Raw genomic sequence first — 22,493 nt, forward strand, 5'->3', positions numbered from 1 at the left:
AGCAAAACAAAGAACCACTGGTGAATATTTAATATTCTAGATATAATAATATATATAATAATTATAATATAGATTAAACTAAAAATAGATTAAACTAAAAAATAAATGATAAATATGTCATGTACTGAATTGTAACAAGAATTTTTTTCACTCACACAAAAACCTGAACATTAAAATAAACAATCAATAACACATATTTGTATTTATATAAAAGTAAATTTCAACATCATTTACAGCAATAAACAATAAACACACCGCTAAATGAACACAGGTTTTTAAAAACCCTTTATACAATAAAATACACGATTTCCTCCATCTTAAAGACAGAAGAGTTTAACATGACAAGCTGCATTTTTTATCTTATTAACTTCGAGACAGAGAAAAACGAGACGCTTCTGAGGGAACGACTGTCTATAGCTGCTATAAACCAAGTGAGAACAGGAAATAATTTGTTCCACTGATGGTCCACAACATTAAATGTAACTATAAATGGATTAAAAGTACGAAATGTTGAAATTTAATAAATGAAAAAATTGTAATTGTTGTCAAAGTGCTGTGGAATAAGAAGAATAAAACTCGTGGGGATGTGCTGTTATAGGAAAGTAATCAACTTCAAGGTGGTAACAGTAGCTCTGCTTTATCCTGCCACCCCACTGTTGATTATTTTACTGTAACAGCAACACACACACACTGTTTATTCCTGATGTGGCTGAAAATCGAGTGATGAAAAAGTGCAGCTTTTCAGCTGTTGTCCTTTTTTCCTCTCGTCTCTGAAACACAAAACCACACATCCATCAGCTCTTTACAAAGACCATGTCTAAAACCTGAAGTAATAAATGAGGTTAACTGGATAAAGTTAATAATTAGTGCTAATGAGTGATGTGACGTCACCTCTGTTAGTCTGCAGAGTTTCATAATCAGAGTTCTGTACAGCAGAGAGCTGGAGAGAAGCGTAAGTATCTCCTGTCTGTAGAACCTTCACATAATAAACATCATCATCAAGATTATCAGCATCATAATCATCATCATCATAATGTTCATTACATCATCACCATCACCATTATCAGCATCATCGCCATCATCATCATCATCATCACCACAATCATCATCATCAGCAGCAGCAGCAGCAGCATTATCACCATCAATATTATCAAATGTTATCAATAATAATAATAATAATAATAATTTATTTTGGACTCACTTTCATTTTACTGGACAATCTAAAAAACAAATTTAATGAAAACATTTTATTCATTCAGCTACAAACTGAAGTCTAAGATCATAAACTTACGTTCTGCAATAAAAATAATTTATTTTACTTCTTGGTTCATTCTTAACTGATTTGTAACTAGATTTGAATTCAGTGTGAGTTAGAAACATTCCTAAATCTGTGACTTACTGCTTTAATTTGTAGATGAGAAATCCAATAACACCAACACACAGAAGGAGAACCACAGAGAGAGATAGAACCAGATAAAGTACTGCAGTGTGTCTGTGATCTGGGAAATAAAACAAACGTAAATTTAAACTATAAAAACCTAAACATTTTATTAATCCACTGTAGCTGCCTACCTGAAATGATATTAAACAGGTGTGTGTCAACACCCAGGTTGTTGGAGCCAACACACTGCAGAGTGGGCGTGTCTATAAATGATTCACGAATGGTAATAAAGCTTCTTAAACCCATGTTACACACAGACTCCTCTCGGATAGATGTCACCTCAGAGGGAGAGACAGTTTGCCCGGAGAGACGCCACTCCAGTTTAGGAGATGGATTTCCACGAACTTCACAGAAACACATGATCAAATCCTTAGCGCTGTTACAGATGGAGAAGGGAGAGACCCGAGGAGCATCTGAGAGAGAGAGAGAGAGAGAGAGAGACAGAGAGAGAGAGAGAGAGAGAGAGAGAGAGAGAGAGGGTCTCCACAGGTCTTTAAAAAGTCTTGTCGGAAATTAGATTTTACTCATTTAAAGCCTTATTAATTCTTAAATTGTCTTACATTTGAAATTGCATGGTCTTACATTTTATTAAGTGTCTTTAATTAACTTTCTTTTGTGTCATTTATGTAAAAAAAAAAAAACTCCTGACATCACGTCACACACACACTATTCCAGCTCAGTCACTTGCACGACGGAGGGACGTGTGGTTGAGCTAAAGTTTGCAGGAGCAGGCACCATCGGCATGGCTACATGTAAATTTAACCCAGAGTGGCTGGAGAAGAGCAAATACTCATGCTGCTTTAGACCAGTCCATAATGTGCTGTAGAACATTTAAACTCTGTACAATGGGAATCAATGCAGTCGAATCACATTTGCAGGGCAAGAAGCCCAGAAGCTATGCAAAAGCTAATCACTTTTCTATTGCTGACTTTTGCTTACCAGTTTATAGCAGCAGCAGCATCTGATATTCGTTCTATCTGTGCAGAGGTCTTCAGTCTTATCCACAAAGGGCTGGTGTGGCTGCAGAGCCCAAGATGAATTGAGTAAACAAGTGGAAACAGGTGTGACTCCTGCCTGGTTGGAATGAAAGCCTGCAGCCACATGACCTTTTGTGGACAAGATTGAAGACCCCTGTATTTGTGGTTTGATGCCAACACAGTTTTAAGAACAGTGACAAACCACCTCTCGTACAAATCCAACAATGGAACTGATGATGTATTTAAAGAAATGTTCTTAGATTCAGAGTTAGTGAAGACGGTTCTGCGAGGAAGGGATAAGACAGCATATACAGTCCCCTCCAAAAGTATTGGAACGACAAGACCAATTCATTTGTTTTGCTAAACACTGAAGACATTTCGGTTTGAAGTCATACAAGATGACTATGAGACATTAGATCAGAATTTCAGTTTTCATTTCCTGATATAAACATCTAGATGTGTTAAACGACTTTGAACATGGCACCTTTGGTGGCAGACCACCGGTATTTACGTGAGCAAAAGTACAGGAACAGATAGTCTTAAAGTAAATTAAAGTGAATAACACTTAATATTTGGTTGCTTGCAATAACTGCATCAAGCCAGTGACCCACTGACATCACCAAACTGTTGCATTCTACTTTTGCAATGCTTTTCCAGGCTTGTAGCGCAGCTTCTTTCAGTTGTTGTTTGTTTTGGGGGGTTTCTCCCTTCAGTCTCGTCTCAACACAATCATTCCTCAGCACGTGTTTGGAAAGCTGAACCTGCTGGGCCTGAACACATCCCTCTGCAACTGGATCCTGGACTTCCTGACTGGAAGTCCTCCGTCAGACCGGATCAGGAGCAACATCTCCAGCACCACCACACTGAGCACTGGGGCCCCACAGGGCTGTGTGCTCAGTCCACTGCTGTTCACTCTGCTGACTCACGACTGTGTAGCAATGCACAGCTCGAATCATATCATCAAGTTCACCAATGACACGACCGTGGTGGGTCTCATCAGCAAGAACGACGAGTCAGCATACAGAGAGGAGGTGTAGCGACTAACTGTGGAGCCAACAACCTGTCTTTGAACATGGACAAAACTAAAGAGATGGTTGTTGACTTCATAAGAGTAAGGAGTGACCACTCTCCTTCCACTTTTCCCCCCTGATGAAGTCTTTGTTGTGTTGCAGTGTGTTTTGGGTCATTGTCTTGCTGCATGTTGAAGTTCCTCCCAATTAGATTGGATGCATTTCTCTGTAAATTGGCAGACAGAATGTTTCTGTAGACTTCTGAATTAATTCTGCTGTTACCATCATGAGCTCCATCATCAGTAAAGATTAGTGAGTCTGTTCCAGAAGCAGTCATGCAAGCCCAAGCCATGACACTACCTCCACCATGCGTCACCCATGAGCTCGTATGTTTTGGATCATGAGCAGATCCTTTCTTTCTCCACACTTTGGCCTTTCCATCACTTTGGTAGAGGTTAATTTTGTTTCCAGATCTTTTGTGGTTCATCTCTGTATTTCTCTGTGAATTCCAGTCTGGCTTTCTGATCTTACTGCTGACGAGAGGTTTGCATCTTGTGGTATGGCCTCTATATTTCTGCTCTTGAAGTCTTCTTCAAACAGTGGATTGTGAAACCTTCACCCCTGTCCTGTGAAGGATGTTGGTGATGTCACTGATGTCACTGACATCTTGTCTTTGGGTTTTTCTTCACAGCTCTCATAATTTTTCTGTCATCAGCTGCTGTTGTTTTCCTTGTCCGTCATGTTCCATGTCCGGTTGTTAGTAAACCAGTGGTGTCTTTCTTTTTCAAAACATTCCAAATTATTGTATTGGCTATTCCCAATGCTTGTGCAATGGCTCTGATTGATTTTCCCTCTTTTCTCAGCTTCAAAATGGCTTGCTTTTCTCCCATAGACAGCTGTCTGGTCTTCATGTTGGTTTAATCTTTTTAACAACAAATGCAGTCTTCACAGGAGAAACCCAGGGCTCAAACCAAGAGTAGACATTCAGAGATATTAATTGTTTAAACAATCAATCTAACAGGGCAACAAGAGACACTTGTCAGTCACATGGTCCAATATGTTTGATCACTTGAAAAATTGGTGGGATCAAACCAAGTTCTTCTAAATTGCTTAACACATCTAGAGGTACCTCACTGGGAACATTACCAGCTGGTATGTAAAGTGCAGTGCTAAGGACTGCAAAGTCCTGCAGAGGGTGGTGAGGTTTACTGAATGTATCACCAGGTCAGCACTGCCCAGCCTGGAGAACATCTACACCAGGCAGTGCAGGACCAGAGCAGGAAAGATCTCAAAGGATCCAGCACACTCCAACCACAGACTGTTCCGAATACTGCAGTCTGGAAAACCCATCTGCAACCACATGACCTTAGGACTGAAAGGCTAAAGAACAGCCTCTCCCCAGGCCATTAGAGCCTTGAACTCATGACCAACCCCCTCCAGCTCCTCTGCACATGATATTAATTCACACACAAACAGCACCTGAACCTGTATGTCACACCTGGCACAGGACACTATAGTGCATATATATTCAGTATGTGCATACATACACAAACACATGCAAATATACTTTATATGTGTATTTTTTTATATGCTCTTGTTTTGTCTTGCACTCTCAATCACCTTATATCCATTGTTTAATTGTCTGTATAATCCATATTAATGTCTATCAATTGTTTTCGCTATGCACAGTCTTCAGAGTTGCTGCATCACATCTCCCTGCATCTTTGTATCTGCTACGAATGCGGATGTGATAAATCTTGAAACATGAAACTGCAAGACAAGAATTAAGAACTGTTTTGGATTGTCTTACATTAAGGAGATTTAAAAAGGTCTTGTGTCTAAACTTCGTAAGTACTCACACTGAACATCAAGGTACACAGATGAGTTCTGATCTCCGAGCTGGTTTTGAGCTCTACAGTAGTATAAACCACTCTGTGTAGAATCAGTCTTGCTGATGGTGAGATGTTTTCCGGTTCCTATCTGCTCTCCGTTCTCTCTGTACCAGGTGTAGTTCAGCACTGCTGGGTTTGCATCACTGCTGCAACTCAGAGACACTGAACTGCCCAAAAGCACTGGAGCAGATGGAGACGCTGATACTGACGTGCTTCTAGGAGCATCTAAAGGAGGAAGAACAGGAGGCTGTGAAATAGAGGTGTGATAGTACAGTAACTTCAATATATTCTGACTTTTAGACCTTTTTTTGATAAATTCCCAAAATATTTCCTAAAGTCTTTTTGGATTAAACTTTAAATGATTTTTCATGAATTTCAGAACTACAGCATTGCCCCAAACATATATGTTTGGTATTAATTGCGTATTAAGTTACATCATAAATGTTGTCTATTATTTAAGCGTTTGCTGTGAGCAACTTCAATATATTCTGACCTTTGGGTCTTATCTGTCCCATATCTGTCCCAGAAAAGAATTTCAGCTTTCATTTCCTCATATTTACATCTAGGTGTATTAAAGAGCTTGGAACATAACACCTTTTATTTGAACCAACCATTTTTCAAGTGATCAAAAATATTGGAACATGTGACAGACAGGTGTTTCTTGTTGCCCTGTTAGATTGATTGTTTAAACAATTAATAGCTCTGAATGTCTACTCTTGGTTTGAGCCCTGGGTTTCTCCTGTGAAGACTGCATTTGTTGTTAAAAAGGATAAACCAGCAAGACCAGAGAGCTGTCTATGGGAGAAAAGCAAGCCATTTTGAAGCTGAGAAAAGAGGAGAAATCAATCAGAGTCATTCCACAAGCATTGGGAATAGCCAATACAATAATTTGGAATGTTTTGAAAAAGAAAGAAACCACTGGTGTACTAACAACTAGACATGGAACAGGTCAGCCAAGGAAAACAACAGCAGCTGACGACAGAAACAGTGAGAGCTGTCAAGAAAAACCAGAAAGCAACAGTTAGTGACATCACCAACAACCTCCATAGGGCAGGGTGAAGGTATCACAATCCATGTCCACCATTCAAAGAAGACTTCGAGAGCAGAAATGTAGAGGCTGTACCACAAGATGCAAACCTCTCATCAGCAGTAAGATCAGAAAGCCAGACTGGAATTCACAGAGAAATACAGAGATGAGCCACAAAAGATCTGGAACCCTTTGTGAAGATTAACCTCTACCAAAGTGATGGAAAGGCCATAGTTTGGAGAAAGAATGGGTCTGTTCAAGATCCAAAACATATGAGCTCATGGGTGAAGCATGGTGGAGGTAGTGTCATGGCTTGGGCTTGCATGGCTGCTTCTGGAACAGACTCACTAATATTTATTGATGATGGAACGCATGATGGTAGCAGCAGAATGAAGTCAGAAGTCTACATAAATGTTCTGTCTGACAATTTACAGAGAAATGCATCCAATCTAATTGGGAGGAACTTCATCATGCAGCAAGACAACGACACAAAACACACTGCAACACAACAAAGCACTTCATCAGGGGAAAAGTGGAAGGTTTTAGACTGGCCGAGTCCATCAGCAGACCTTAACCCAACTGAGCAGCATTTCACCTCCTGAAGAGGAGACTGAAGGGAGAAACCCCCGAAAAATAACTACAACTGAAAGAAGCTGCACTACAAGCCTGGAAAAGCATGACAAAAGAAGAAAGCAACAGTTTGGTGATGTCAGTGGGTCATTGGCATGAGGCAGTTATTGCAAGCAAGGGATATGCAACCAAATATTAACTGTTATTTACTTTCATTTACTTTAAGATACTTTACTTTAATACTTTTGCTCCCCTAAAAATTAGGTGGTCTGATACAAAAGGTTCTGTTTATGTTGTTTAACTCATCTAGATGTAAAAACCAGGAAATAAAAGCTAAAATCCTAAATTCTAGTCTCATATCCATCTTTTTGATCTCAAACCCAAATATCTTTGGTGTATAACACAAACAAATTATTAGGCCTTGTCTCTTTAGAGTTAAAGACTTTATTATTGTTATGGTCATCGCCGTCTTTGGTCCAGATTCCTGTAAGAGCTGTTTGGAGGTCTGCATCATATTCTTGTTTAATCTCAAAACTGCAGGGTATGAGAACACAGAGTCCTCTCAGAGCTTCTACACTCTGTGGTAGACTGATGGAGAATTCTCTACACAAAACACCTGCAGACACACACACATACACACACACACACACACAATCATTACTACAGTAACACACACACACACCACAAAATCATTACTACAGTAACACACACACACACAGCATTTATCTAAAGTGTGTAGTAATATTTACTCCAAACTGCAGTTGTGTTACAGAATCACACCAAACTGATTCAGTTACTGCCTGAGTTTAACACACTTACGTTATCAGGTCACACATTAAATATAAATTCTACACAAACCTTGAAACAGAAAACAAACGATGATGATGAGTTTCTCTGCTGATTTCATCTCTCTGTTCAGGAAAGATCACCTGGAGAAGAGACTAACACACACACACACACACACACAATATGATTTGTTTAAAAAGAACTACATGTGAAAACACACTGAGTCTGTTATGCCTGAACTGAAGTGTCATCACACGACATGCTGACAAGCACACACACACACACACACACACACACACACCCCATCCTCTCACACTCACCCTGCCCAAACCTCTAACACTAAACGTGTATACTGCTGCAGTTTACTGTAGGAAGTGTGAAAAAGCCCCATAACCTGCTGCATTATAAACACACTGTGCTCGGGGTGTAACAAAGCCTCGTTCAAAGCCGGGGACAGAATGAGGACGTGAAAACGGCAGCCCCGGTGCTACCGTAAATAAACATGGCCACGCCCATACTCTGCATTCTCCCACAGGTATTACAATTTTCATACGCAGTCTGATCCGTTAGCACCGGCGAATGCTCGGGGTGATGGAAAAGAGCTCTTCACTTAGCACTCTCTCTTGCTTGGTACTGTTCGACCCGAGTGAGAGGGAGTTTGGGACGGGACTCCAGTTTCCCAGAACAGCATGGTCAGAGCAGAAAGGGCACAGAACACACCCACATCTCCAGGCCCTTCTCCTGGGACAGGCTTTAGAAGCAGCAAACAGATTCACCCTCACAGGGTTGGAAGACTTTGTCCTCGGGGAAGAGGACTTTAGTGGGAGGGGGACTTTAAGGAAGTTTACTGAAGGTCTCAACTTAAAATGCATGACCAAGACCTGTTTATCTTTCAGCAGTTATCACTAATCCAGTTTTTCTCAAATTATATTTAAATCATCTCATCACTCATCACTATCAGCTCAGTGCGCTGTGCTCTGATTGGCTGAGAGCAGTACAGTGTGTTCTGATTGGCTGAGAGCAGTATAGTGTGTTCTGATTGGCTGAGAGCAGTACAGTGTGTTCTGATTGTCTGAGAGCAGTACAGTGTGTTCTGATTGGCTGAGAGCAGTATGGTGAGTTCTGATTGTCTGAGAGCAGTACAGTGTGATCTGATTGGCTGAGAGCAGTACAGTACGCTCTAATTGGCTGAGAGCAGTACAGTGTGTTCTGATTGGCTCAGAGCAGTAGAGATGATAACACATTACACACAGAGGATAACTGTAATAACTGAGTCAGTATCAGTTGTTAGTGTTTGTTGTAGAAAGAGTTATTGTTACCCGTGTATATGTGAGTCTACTGTTCCTGTCCTGAAGTGTCATTAGTTACCATGCTTACAAACATCAAACACACACACTCACACACTAACCACGGCCGAGCCTCACACACACTCACCACACCCGAGCCTCACACACACTCACCACGCTGAGCCTCACACACACTCACCACACCCGAGCCTCACACACACTCACCACGCTGAGCCTCACAAACAGTGTATACTATTGCGGTAACTCCATTTGTTGTATAAGTTAATAATGTTATAAGCTACATGGTAAAAATCACTCCAAAAACGGTGGACTTCCTGCATGTTACACTACAGCATCACAATCTTCATTGCATGTACAGACAAATCTGCATGGCCTGGTTGTTCAACATGTCACTGATACACGCTCCTCTGTTAGCAAATATGTTTAGCTTTGAATTCTCTGTCCTAACTCAGAACTCAGAAAGATACAGTGATAGAACTGAAATGTCAGCTTTTAGAAACAAAACTAGCTGTAAAAAATCAGCTACTGTAGCACCAGTGAAGCATGGTGAAGAAGGGGCCTATATGTAAATATATTTTTGGACAGTAGATCACCATAAGTGGTGTAGTGCAGGAAAAAGTAGATCTCAAGTTTAAAAAAAACATGTGAACACTCCTGCTGCAGCTAACAAACAGATACTGGTAAGATTACACAGTTTTATTTACCTTAAGATCAAATCTACTATTTTCCAGCTGAGTCTCGTGAACTAAACTGTTATTATTACAGGTAGAGAGGTTCTTACCAGAGTATGTTAGCGTCTCCAGTGCATGAGCTGAAGTGATGAACATCACGTTTACAGTAACACTTTAACTGCCTCTCACTCTCAACATCCTGAGTGTCAAACACTAACAAACAGGAACTTCTTCAAGTGTGTGTGTGCCTTGTTTAAGAAATTCTAATAAAACACAAGATTAAAGATACACACCAGATTAAATCTGTAGAAGAAATACACACATGAGCACACTGCTAGTGTTAATGCACGTGTGTGTGTATCCTTAAAACCAGCTTACAGAGCCACATATTGATGCAGCCTTTAAGATTTCAACCTGCTGAGTAACACCTAATTTGGATGGGATTATTTTTCCACAGGGAGGTGGGTACTGTAATTATTACTGAAGTATATCTGGGATTTTAGTCTGTAATTAGTATATTTATGGATATATGGTCATGTGACCTATTAATGATCAGCCATGTCCCTTACAACAATAGCTTATAATAAAGATCAAAGCAATCAGTTTGTATTAAAATGAGGTGTGTGTGCAGTATGCGTGGAACTGTTAGTGTGACGAGCATGTGTACATCGTCTGGAAATCTAATCTCATCTGAATAGTACCTTAGTTTCTTTTAGACCTTTTGGACCACGTGATGGTTGTACACTGACTGGGATGGAACAAAGCCCTGGCCAAAGTAACTCTATAATTTATCATTAAAGACTTGATCTTGATGCATATTGCTGATACAGGAAGCCAGTGGAGTGGCATGGTGCTGGGACTAACATGCATACAAATTGATAGCAAAATGTGCCACCATATTTTGGACCATGTGCAGTGGTTTAACAGTAAAAGCTGGTCAGCAGATAGTTACTATTTCTGAGCTGTGAGAAGACAAGAGCCTGAATGAGCCATTATGTTGCATATTTTCTTTAGTACTTGCACCTAAAAGGTTCATTTGGGGGCAATTATGCCACAGAGCCGGAGTCGGACCCAAATGTAGAACGCAGACAGAGGTTAAAAGGAACAGGCAGCTAAACAATAGCGAGTTCACAGTCAAAACAGTCATTACTCACTAACAGAAAGCTCAATATCTACGCGAGTTGTTTGTAACGGACTACAGACTCCAGTTGCGATGGAGAGGCGCCGCTGGCTGACTCGCTAGTGGCAGCAGGGCTAATCTCCGAAAGCAGACAAATCCGAAGGGGCAGGCAGAAATCCAAGTATGAACAGTTCCAAATAATCCAAAGCCGATAGGCAGACAAACGATAAAGCGGGGGAGACTTAACCAAAATACTGAAGGCAGGCAGGGTCAAAACCGGGAAGACTGACACAGGAAACAGGGCGGGATAGCTACTCAGGTACACAAGGTTAACTGAGGAGACCATCTGGCGATGAGCACATGCTGGGTGAGTCCTTATATAGTGCTGGGACACAAAATGGCCACCGCAGGCAGTGCTCCTCCAAAATGGCCGCCGACCCGGCAGTGCAAATCATGACAGTACCCCCCCAAAAGGGCGTCTCACGACATCCCTCCAGGCTGCTCCGGGTGGTCTCTGTGGAACTGAGCGATGAGTTCCGGGTGTAAGATGTGCAGGGGAGGAACCCAGGAACGCTTCTCAAGGCCATAGCCTTCCCAGTCAACGAGATACTGGAGTCCTCTTCCTAAATGCCGGGTGCGCAACAGGAGGTCGACGGTGTAAGCTGGGCCTCCGTCGTTGAACCGGGCGGGTGGAGGGGTTCTGGAGGCAGGCACCAATGAGCAGGCTTGGACAGGCTTGAGCTTGGACACTTGGAACGTGAGGTGGATCTGCAAGGTTCTGGGTACCTTACAGAGCATGGCCATGGGGTTGAGCACCTTGGAGATGGGGAATGGTCCCACGAAGTGAGGAGCCAGTTTTCTGCAGGCCATCTTGAGAGGCAGGTCCCTGGTGGATAGCCAAACTGTATGGCCGTGGCGGTATGGCGGAGCTCTGCGAAGCTTACGGTTGGCCCAATTGGCATAGGTCCTGGAACTCCTTAGCAACGTGAGGCAGGCTCTTCTCCAGGTGCGCCGGCATTGCCTGACAAAGTCCAGGGCCGAGGATATGGAAGCCTCCAACTCCTGTGTGGTGAAAAGTGGGGGCTGGTACCCGTAGGCGACTTGGCGAGAGGCCCCTGGCGGCTGATGGAAGTGAGTTGTGGGCGTATTCTACCCAGACCAAGTTCGCAGATCAGGACGATGGGTCCTCCGAGCACACAATGCACAGCCCCATCTCGAGCTCCTGGTTGAGGCGTTCTGTCTGGCCGTTGGTCTTGGGGTGAAAACCAGATGAGAGGGTGACGGTGATTCCCAGGAGCTGTCAGAATTCTCTCCAGACGAGACATGTGAACTGGGGTCCTTGGTGAGACACGATGTTGCGGGGCAGGCCGTGGAGGCGAAAGACATGTTGGACTAGGAGCTGGGCAGTTTTCTTGGCTGAGAGCAGCTTGGGCAGCAGTATGAAATGTGCCAACTTGGAAAACCGGTCCACTACGGTAAGTATGGCGGTGTTTCCTGGGGAGAGAGAAAGGCCCGTGACAAAGTCCATAGACAGGTGCGACTAGGGTCTCTTGGGTGCAGGCAGGGGTCGTAGGAATCCTGCCGGAGGGGCCTTGGACATCTTCTGCTGAGCACAGACAGGGCAGGTGGCCACAAACTCCCAGACATCCCTCCTCATGGTGGGCCACCAAAAGCGTTGTTGGACAAGTGCTTGGGTACGGGCGATACCAGGGTGGCAGAATATCTTAGAGCTGTGGCACCACTCCAGAACTTGTGAGCGAATGGATTCAGGGACAAAGAGCTTGCCCTCCAGACAGTTCTCGGGTGCGGTTTGGTTGACAGCGGCCTGCTGCACCTTCCTCTCGATGTCTAAGCTGAAAGCTCTCACCAGGACCGAGGACGAGAGGATGCATTCTTCGGGGGGCTCCTCTCCCACTGGTGAGGACTGATGCGAGAGGGCATCGGGCTTGCTGTTCTTCGAATCAGGGCGATACAACAACGAGAAGTTGAAGCGTCCAGGGTTGAATCTCTTGTCTGTCCAGAGGTACTCAAGGTTCTTGTGGTCAGTCCAGACTATGAATGTCTGCTCGGCACCCTCCAACCAGTGTTGCCACTTTTCCAAGGCTGACTTGACGGCGAGAAGCTCACGTTCCCCCGCCGCGTAGTTCCACTCGGCTGGGCTGAGTCGGCAGGAGAAGAAGGCACAGGGATGTATATGGTTGTCCTTAGGGGACCTCTGAGACAGGACGACTCCCCACGCCAAGGTCAGAGGCATCGACCTCCATAATGAACTGTCGGGTCAGGCAGGGTTAGGTTAGGGGCCGTCGTGAAGACGTCCTTCAGTTTGAGGAAGGCTTGCTCTGCCTCCGGCGACCAGGTGAACGTATGCAAGGATGAGGTGACCTGGTGAAGGGGCACTGTGACCGTACTGTACCCCTTGATGAATTTCCAGTAGAAGTTAGTGAAGCCCAGGAACTGCTGGAGTTGTCTCCCGGTTTCAGGGCGTGGCCAGTCCTTTACTGATTTATTGCAGTCTGGGTCCATCTGTACGCTACCAGCTGAGAGTATGAACCCCAAGAAGGTGGTGGTGCTGACATGGAATTCACGTTTCTCAGTTTTCATGTACAGGTGGTCCTGTAGGAGGCACTGGAGGACAGACCGGATGTGGTGCTCATGTTCCTCCAGGGAGTGGGAGAATATCAAGATGTCGTCCAAGTAGACAAAGAAGAAGGAGTTCAGCATGTCTCGGAGGATGTCGTTGACGAGTGTCTGGAACACTGCTGGGGCATTGGTCAGGCCAAATGGCATCATCAGGTACTCGTAGTGGCTGGTAGGGGTGTTGAACTCCGTCTTCCATTCATCCCCTTCGCGGATGTGGACCAGGTGATAGGTGTTCTTCAGGTCTAGCTTGGTGAAGATGGTGGCTCCCTGGACTAGCTCGAAGGCAGAGGACATCAAAGACAGTGGGTAGCAGTTCTTGATGGTGATAGCATTGAGCCCTTGGTAGTCGATGCATGGGCGAAGAAATTTGTCCTTCTTCTCCACAAAGAAAAATCCCACTCCGGCGGGGGAAGAAGACAGGTGGATAATGGCTGCAGCGAGGGACTCCTAAATGTATGTGGCCATCGCCTCCCTCTCAGGTCTGGTGAGGTGGTAAAGGCATCCACGTGGGGGCATGGTTCCAGGTAGGAGGTCGATGGTGCAGTTGTAGGGTTGATGTGGGGGCAGCAATGAAGCCTCGGCCATGTCGAACACTTGTTTGAGGTCTTGGTAAACCAGCGGCATGGAGCTGAGGTCAGGGGAGGCCATCTGGTGATGAGCACATGCTGGTGAGTCCTTATATAAAGCTTCCTCCAGGTTGAGCTATCTGTAGGAGCAGCCAAGATGGCATTTTCTGATAAGAGAATAGGACTAAGCACAGATCCTTGAGCTACACCAGTCATCAGCTGTGAAGGAGATTCCCAGAACTGATACAGAAGTACACTTCCTAGTGCCAGACTTTATGGTCAACCCATAAGACGCAATAACCAACCACTAAGGCTTCTGGACCCAACTTTAAAGCTCCATGTAGCTTTGGTTTTGCTTCCTGCACTGCCACCTCTAAGACTGTTGTTATGTACCTCAATGTAGGGCTGCTCCACTTCCAATATGACTGGGACCAGCTCACACACTCATGGGAGGCAGAACTGTTCTATGGTGGTAGATTCTCACAATTGAAGAATCTTTAGATCAGCATTAGCACCAACAGATGCATCATTTCTGAAAGGCTACTGACTTACAATATCCAGGTAGTACCATGGCCAGTGAAATCTGCTACCGTAGGTACTGTTTTCTGTAGTCCTGCCCATGAGACCACATGTCTGAGCTTCAGCACCACAGGCCTACAACTTATGTGGACCATTAGCTGCTCCCAATAGTCTATGTGTCCATATAGCTTTCCATCTCTCAGAAAAACAAACTTATCCAAGACATTATTAAACGTGTTACTAAAAAAACACAGAGTAGTTTTTAGTTTATTTAGTGGAGGTAGATGGATGGCGAAATCTGTCCATTCTTATTGCGGAGCTATGCTAGTGCTGCATGTCAGGATAGAGAAAAAGACACAAATAACACATACCTTATTAATTTGTCTGAACATGACGCCCAGTAACATTTCACAGTATTAGCACACAAAATCCGTCTTCGGTGTTTCTAGTATTAATCGCTAAAATAAATGAATGAAATAAAAGTGGAGATTGTGAGTTTCTGTCTCTACCCCATTTGTAAATCAAGTGACCGCATGTGGGGTCCTGACCCCAGGTTGGGAACCCCTGGGTTAGTGTGTGTCTATGGTAGCTGATACACTGCAATGGCTGAGCTGCATTACTGGACGATTTAGCACATGGCGCACACAGGAGGTGCTCTTTCAGCATTTAGTCATCATCAAGTTTTGTGTCCACGGCTAATTATAAAATAGCCATGCTGTGAATGCTCTTGGTAATTTAATCCTGATTGGCATTTATCAACATAGACATTTCAGTATGAAGAAAAAAAAGCGAAACTTTTCAAAATCTAGTGAAAAATTTAATTTAGTTTGGCTACAAAAATATTAACACAACTTTACTGAAACATAAACAAAGCCCATTAAGAGTAAAACAGCAGTTATAGTAGCAACTAAGTGATTTACCAAATGTTTATGGTAGCTACACTGTAAAAATAGCAATTATGTGGTTTAATTAAGGCTAATGCAAATGCAAACATTATTAGTTAACTTGCATGTAAACAAGTTTATAATTGCTATAATGTAACTGGGAACAGAAACTAACTTGTTTCATCAAAGTTCCACAACATTACATGTAACTATAAACTGATAAAATGTATGCCAGCACATTCCTTTATATCTTTAATATTCTTCAATGATAATTATTTTACTGGCAGAAAAATAAGTGATGAAAAAGTGCAGCTTTTCAGGAGTTGTTCTTTTTTTCTCTCCTCCCTGAAACATACAAAACAAAACCACACATCCATTAGCTCTTTACAAAGGTCATATCTAAAGTAATAAATGAGGTTAACTGAATAAAGTTAATAATTAGTGCTAATGAGTGATGTGACGTCACCTCTGTTAGTCTGCAGAGTTTCATAATCAGAGTTCTGTACAGCAGAGAGCTGGAGAGAAGCATAAGTATCTCCTGTCTGTAGAACCTTCACATAATAAACATCATCATCATCAACATCATCACCATCAATGATAATAATAATAATAATAATAATAATTGTGTGTGACGTACCTTTATTTTCCTGGACAATCTAATAACAAATTTCATGAAAATATATTATTCATGCAGGTAATTCTAATCTTTAAGTTAAAGATCATAAAATCTTTAATTCTGCTGCATTCTGCTATTTTCCTGACCATTCTAAACTGATTTTTAAATAGTTTTTAAATAAGTATGAATGATCGAAATATTTCTCAATCTGTCACTTACTGCTTTAATTTGTAGACGAGAAATCCAATAACACCAACACACAGAAGGAGAACCACAGAGAGAGATAGAACCAGATAAAGTACTGCAGTGTGTTCTGGAAAATAAAACACAAGTTTAACTGTAACGAACACCAGCTGGAGTGCCCATGGACTCCACTAGAGGGCACTCCACCCCGGACTCTTGCCATTGTTCTCAGGACTCCATTTCCCCACCTGTGTCATGTGCTACCCTTGTTTGTGTGTCATGTTCTGATTGGTTCCTTTGTTTTGTGTGTCATGTTCTCATTGGTTGGTTTTGTCACGTGTTCTCCCTGTTCTGTATAAAAGTTGCTCACACCTGCGCCTAGGGGGCTGATTATTGTTTGTTTATAGCCTTTCCATGTTTCCATGTGTTTTGACCCTTGGACTGTTTTCCTTGTTTTTGATTGATTGCTGCCTGCCCTGACCATTGCCTGTGTTTCGGATTACTCTTTTGCCTCTGCCTTGGATTACACTGTTTGCTGGTGCTCGACCCTGCCTGTTTTGACCACGTTTGTAAATAAAGCCTTGCATTTGGATCTCCAACTCCGTTGTCGACCCCCACGTTACAGAACAATCAGCCACACCTGGATCCAGCGGCTTTTTTGAGCATCCCAGGCCAATCATGGACCCAGTCGATCAACTACTGCACCTTCGGCAAAAGGACCTATCCATTGAGGAATATGTTCATCAATTCTGTGAGTTGTCATATCAAGTACCAATATATGATGAGATTTTGTTTAAGGACTTGTTCTGTTTTGGACTCAATGGGCCAACAAAGTCATTGTTACCTGGAGGGGAGTTTAACTGCAGTTTAAGAGACTTTATGGACTATGCACTGTTGTCATGTGGCCACCTGCCCAGAGCCTCTTCCCAAGATGCCTGTCACACCAGAGTCTCCAGCCTTTATGGATGTCAAACCTCAGTCTTCAGCCATCACGGATGCCACTCCAGTATTCCAGAGCATCGTGGATGTTGCGTTTGAAGACACCAAGGCGTTCCAAGGGCATTTGAGGCTGGTGTCGAGTCTGGTGGACCCACCGTTGATGTTGGTGCATGCAGCAGGCATTCCAAGAGCTTCAGCCCTGGTTGTCATAGAGACACTTCCCCTATCCTCAGTGCTCCCTGTAATGGCGGTTGCCCATCCTGTGTGTTTGGGCTACATATTGCTCTGTTCTTTCTCCAGTCCTTGAATCTACCCCCTAGTCTGCTCCAGTCCATGAATCAGCCTCTGCATCAGCTCCTGAGGTGGCAGCTCCCGCTGCAGAACCTCCCAAGTCGGTGGCGTCCGCTCCAGCTCCTCCTGAGGAGGCAGTTTCCACTGCAGAGCCTCCTGAGTCAGCGGTGTCCACTTCTGAACCCTCTGCCTGCCCTGTCACGGCCAAGGAGGCCGTCTCCGACCTCTTCGCCTGCCCTGTCACGGCCAAGGAGGCCATCTCCGAGCTCTCTGCCTGTTCTGTTATGGACAAGGAGACCCTCTGTGAACTCTCTGACTGTCCTGTCACGGCCAAGGAGGCCATCTTTGAACTCTCAGCCTGTCCTGTCTCAACCGCAGAGGCCGTTGTTAACCTCTCTGTGCTCTGTGTTCCAGTCCTGCTCAGTTTCAGCTCCGCCCGCTCCGCCCTGGTGCCCTTCAGTTCCGCCTGCTCCGCCATGGGGCTATTCTGTTCCGCCTACCCCACCTTGGTACCCTGTTTTGGCCTCGCTGGCCTGGACATAATGCTTTGTGCAGCCACCAGTGATGTGCTGCGAGTGACAATGGCTGCTATACAGCTATGCCAAGTAGCTTGTAAGCATGTGCCATGAGCTCGAGTGCTGCACAGCAGAGCACTCTCCATCTAGTTACTTACTGACTTTTGAAGCCGAGCTGTAAATAGTGAGATTGCAATCCCTCTATCCACTACTGGGAGCAATGTTCGAAGGACGAAATTCTTGGAAATGTGGCACTGAAGAGAAACAACAGTGGGGTCTGTAATTTCATGACTCACCACTAAGACTTGCTACTTGCTCTACAGTACTCTGCTGTGATTGTTTACATTGCTGAGCAAACCAGAGACTGATCTCAGACATGCCTCGGCTCCAACTGTGTTTGCGGCTGAAGATCTCTTGGCACTGTAGGACAGCTACCAGTGACTGATCCTCCAACCAGCAATGGGAAACTCGCAAGGACATTTTTGCTGAGATGCCAAGGGTAACCCTGCTAGGTGTTGATACAGGAACACAGAGGTCTACTCACTCCAGCCCATCATGAGATTTAGTGAAAATCACTAACTTTGCAACTCAGTCTTATGACTGTGGAATTACAAGGGCAATCACCACTCAGCCATGCTTCAAGGCTCAACCATGCTTCTCATTTGTTATGCCTGGGACTATGAGGAGTACCTTCCATGGTTATAATTGTGAGGTAAGCGTCACTTAGATTAAAATCAATATACGTAGCTGATTGAAGAGCTGTTAGAATGCAAGACTGAGACACCAAATATAGTTTGGTTAGAAAGAAAGTTAATTATGCCACTCTTTGTTTTTTAGATATTATGAAGTTAATATGAGACTATTGCCAGCTTTGAAGGACGGGTTCACCTGGAGCTCTGACTGTAGTCACAAACTGTATTGCAGAGGGCCAGTAAACACTCGAATTGTATGAAGTTGAGAAGAAGTAAAGGGAATTTCTGCCATTACTAATGTTGTTTTCTAGCGTCATATGGTCACCATGTGACTTTGTGTTAAAGATCTCGTTCTGTGCACGTATGCAAAAGACACTTTCCTTTCATCATTTTCACATAAAAACTTTCCCTTTTCTGTTTTTACTTTCACATGCTTTTATACAGAAGCCTGCAAGGTGTAACTTTTTTGTCTATGTTGATATTTTAAATTAATGTCTCATTATTTGATAATATTTTCTCATTATTTTGATATAATAACTAGTTATTTTGACTTCCTAATACTAAAAATGAGTTATTAAGTCAAAATAATGAGATAATAGCTTAAAGTAATGACTTATTAAGTCACAACAAAAAGTAATGAACAAAAGACAACTGAATTTATTTTTTCTAACCTTCAGCAGGCCTCTGAGCCTTAGTTATGAAGAAGAAGACCTGAGAGGCGTTGCCCAGATTATTGGAGCCAACACACTGCAGAGTGGGCGTGTCCTTAACTGACTGAGGGATGGAAAACGCACTGGATCTTCTTAAACTCGTGTTGCCCACAGACTCCACTTGGATGGGCGTGGCTTCTGACGGCAGGACAGTTTGACCTGAGAGACGCCACTCCAGTTTAGGAGACGGATTTCCATGAACCTCACAGGAACACAGGATCAGATCCTGAGTGGTGTTACAGCTGGAGGAGGGAGAGAACTGAGGAGCATCTGAGAGAGAGAGAGAGAGAGAGAGAATGAGATGATATTCTAACAAATCAGAAATGAAAGCTCTAAAATAATAAATGACCACTTGACAGAAGAGTGATTAGGTTTTTTTTTTAATTTGAATAACATTTCTTCACCATCCTCAGATTCAGTACCCTAAAGCGCTGCAAAACTCCAATAAGGAGCCAGCTTGTGATTCAGAAAATTCTCTATTCTCATTTAGAATTTTTTTAAACATTTTTTTTAATTCCCAGTTCTCAAAATAATGATTATATTGATCAGTACTAGCAAAGCAACCAATACAAAAATAAAAATAGATTTAAGATGGCACCGGTGAGGTCGGCTGCCTTCACGACTGCTTTCTGTTTTATGTAAATTGTGTTTTATGTCAGTGGACAGTCATAAAAGCCATTTCAATGCACGTCGTACTGTGTATGGTTGTGTGTGACCAATAAAATCTGATTTGAAAATAAAAAGCTCATAATTTGCCTTCATGTTTAGAATTGCATAGCAAGATTAAATAATCTCAAACGAATTTCTCCTGGACCCGAGGTGTAAGATCTATATATGACATATACAATGCTGACAGGCCATAAATAAAGTGGAACAGGAATAAGAAGCATGCAGAAAGGGGTAAACAGTGTGGAACAGTGGAGTGAGTACAGAGGGGGTAACAGAGTATACTTTCTCCATTCATTCTCTCAAGTACCATGTTGTGTGAATTTCTAAAGAAAATCAGCTGGACGGTTCTTCCAGGCTTTTTGGAGAACCTTCTACGCTTCTTCAGTCACGGCCGGTAAAATCCCAGACCCTCTCATTAGTGTTTTTTTCATTAGTCAATAAGGTTAAAACTAACCAGAACCTAGATTCTTCTTCTTCTTGAAAGTGTGTACAAAATATGCTGGACACCACATGCTTGATTACTGAACAGAAAACAACAATTTATCTGTAACACTAAAAGTATTTTTAAAAAAAGCCATAATGTGATCCTGAGTGGTGCAACAGAAATGTGTTCACCCTAACGTCCAAAGATCACAAGCTCGAATCCTGACCATGGAGTCAAGACAGCAAAACTGGCCATGCTCTCTGGGTGGGAGGGGCAGACTCTCTCTACCCTGTCAATCAGATCGACATTAGCCAATCATGGGTGTCTGTGAGCTCATGCATGCAGAACAGGGCAGATTAGTGCTTTCCTCAGAGTGTGTTACACTGTCCTGTGGCACTGCATCAGCAGCAGTTTGAAAAGATGCAGAAGTTGGCTTCACTTGTGTTGAAAGAAGCATGTGCATACCACACCATCCATGGATGAATACACAGAAGACTTCCTCCATCACTCTTCTAGAGGTCTCTGTCATGGTCTGGGCTAGGCTCCTGTTTGTTTCCTTATTCCTATATGTTTTTCTATTTCCCCTCTCCTTGTGTTTCCTGTGTTTATTTCTCCCCCACTTCCTGTTTGTGTGTGTCTGTGTGTGTCTGTGTGTGTCTCTCCACATCGATCCTCTTCATAATTGTTCAGCGAACGCACCTGCTTCCCATCTCCTCATCAGACTGCAGCACATATAAACCCCTGTTCTTCAGTCGTCATCACCAGATAGTTCTGGCTACCAGTGCAGCATCAATAATAAGGCCCCTTTCACGTTTATGCTCAGATCTTTGTTGTCCAGTGTCTGTACTGTAACCCTGTTTTTTTCCTGTGCTCCATGTCCACCTCCCTGCCTGCCTGCCGGCCTGCCTGTACTCCTCTACACCCAGTCCAGTCTCGCCTCCCCGTGGCTCACAGACAGAGCATCCTACTCTCACACCGCCGACCCGACATCGAGTCCTGGCCTTGCGATCCATGCTGAGTCACGCTCCTTCCCCACACATCTCTACCCTCATTATCCTTCAAAAAACCCCATTTAACTTCCTGTCCTTGAGTCTGTGTTCTGCTTCTGGGTCCTACACTCTTGGCTGCTATAACAGTCTCACCCTTTTCTAGAGCATACTCAGCTACTAAGTGCCTGTATTGTCATACCCAAGAGCTTCTCTGCTGTCCACTGATGCTAATACACTGACCCATCTGATGTCAGAACAAACAGGAAGACACTGGAACTGTTTATATGTGACCTGAACGTCTGGACACTGAGCCCATGATACTCAAATAAATACTCAGGTAATGGCTCACTATATATTTTCTCATGTGTTCTCATACCTTGCTGCTTCCTGAACAACTGCAACACAAGAAATAAAAAGAACCAGTCGGACTGTCTTAAGTAAAGAGGTTTGTAAATATGCTAATCTCCATAAGTATGAGAGGCAAGAACTCACACCGAACATCCAGGTACACAGATGAGTTGTGATCTCCGAGCTGGTTTTGAGCTCTACAGTAGTGTAAACCACTCTGTGTAGAATCAGTCATGTTGATGGTGAGATGTTTTCCGGTTCCTATCTGCTCTCCATTCTCTCTGTACCAGGTGTAGTTCAGCACTGCTGGGTTTGCATCACTGCTGCAACTCAGAGACACTGAACTGCCCAAAAGCACTGAAGCAGATGGAGACGCTGATACTGACGTGCTTCTAGGAGCATCTAAAGGAGGAAGAACAGGAGGCTGTGGTAGAGGTGTGATAGTAGAGCAACGTCTTCAGTGCCACCAAAATATATTTCTGGCACTATATTAAAATAATATGTTGTGTCATAAATGGTGTCTGTTCTTTAAGTGTTTGCTGTTGTGGCAGGAGAATGGCATTGTGTTAGCAAAATGAGGTAGCTAATGTTTGTTTGGTTAGCATGCTGGCAATGCTTCATAACACATTGTGTATATATATATATATATATATATATATATATATATATATATATATATATATATATATAGTATCGGACCTGCAAGG

The 22,493-nt window shown here is 43.3% G+C and overlaps 1 protein-coding gene and 1 long non-coding RNA gene across 2 annotated transcripts in view; both read right to left on the minus strand.

Moving 5' to 3' along the window:
- Positions 1 to 22,493, minus strand: part of LOC113543469 (myelin-associated glycoprotein) — a 31,581-nt gene continuing 9,088 nt past the window's right edge. The window contains exons 6-10 of the mRNA XM_053241843.1: positions 1,573 to 1,854; positions 1,400 to 1,499; positions 1,202 to 1,220; positions 892 to 976; positions 1 to 770 (exon numbers count right to left, since the gene is read on the minus strand). Of these exons, the coding sequence (XP_053097818.1) occupies positions 742 to 770; positions 892 to 976; positions 1,202 to 1,220; positions 1,400 to 1,499; positions 1,573 to 1,854 (515 nt within the window). The 3' untranslated portion in view covers positions 1 to 741. The remainder of the gene's footprint in view (positions 771 to 891; positions 977 to 1,201; positions 1,221 to 1,399; positions 1,500 to 1,572; positions 1,855 to 22,493) is intronic.
- LOC128321200 (uncharacterized) lies at positions 15,405 to 19,731 on the minus strand. The gene is made up of 5 exons (XR_008304792.1): positions 19,318 to 19,731; positions 16,246 to 16,339; positions 16,048 to 16,066; positions 15,877 to 15,961; positions 15,405 to 15,755 (listed from the first exon to the last, which is right to left on the minus strand). It is a non-coding gene; the product is annotated as an uncharacterized LOC128321200 (long non-coding RNA).

The sequence above is a fragment of the Pangasianodon hypophthalmus genome, chromosome 18 (assembly GCF_027358585.1).
Source record: "Pangasianodon hypophthalmus isolate fPanHyp1 chromosome 18, fPanHyp1.pri, whole genome shotgun sequence".
NCBI classification, from domain to species: Eukaryota; Metazoa; Chordata; class Actinopteri; order Siluriformes; family Pangasiidae; genus Pangasianodon; species Pangasianodon hypophthalmus.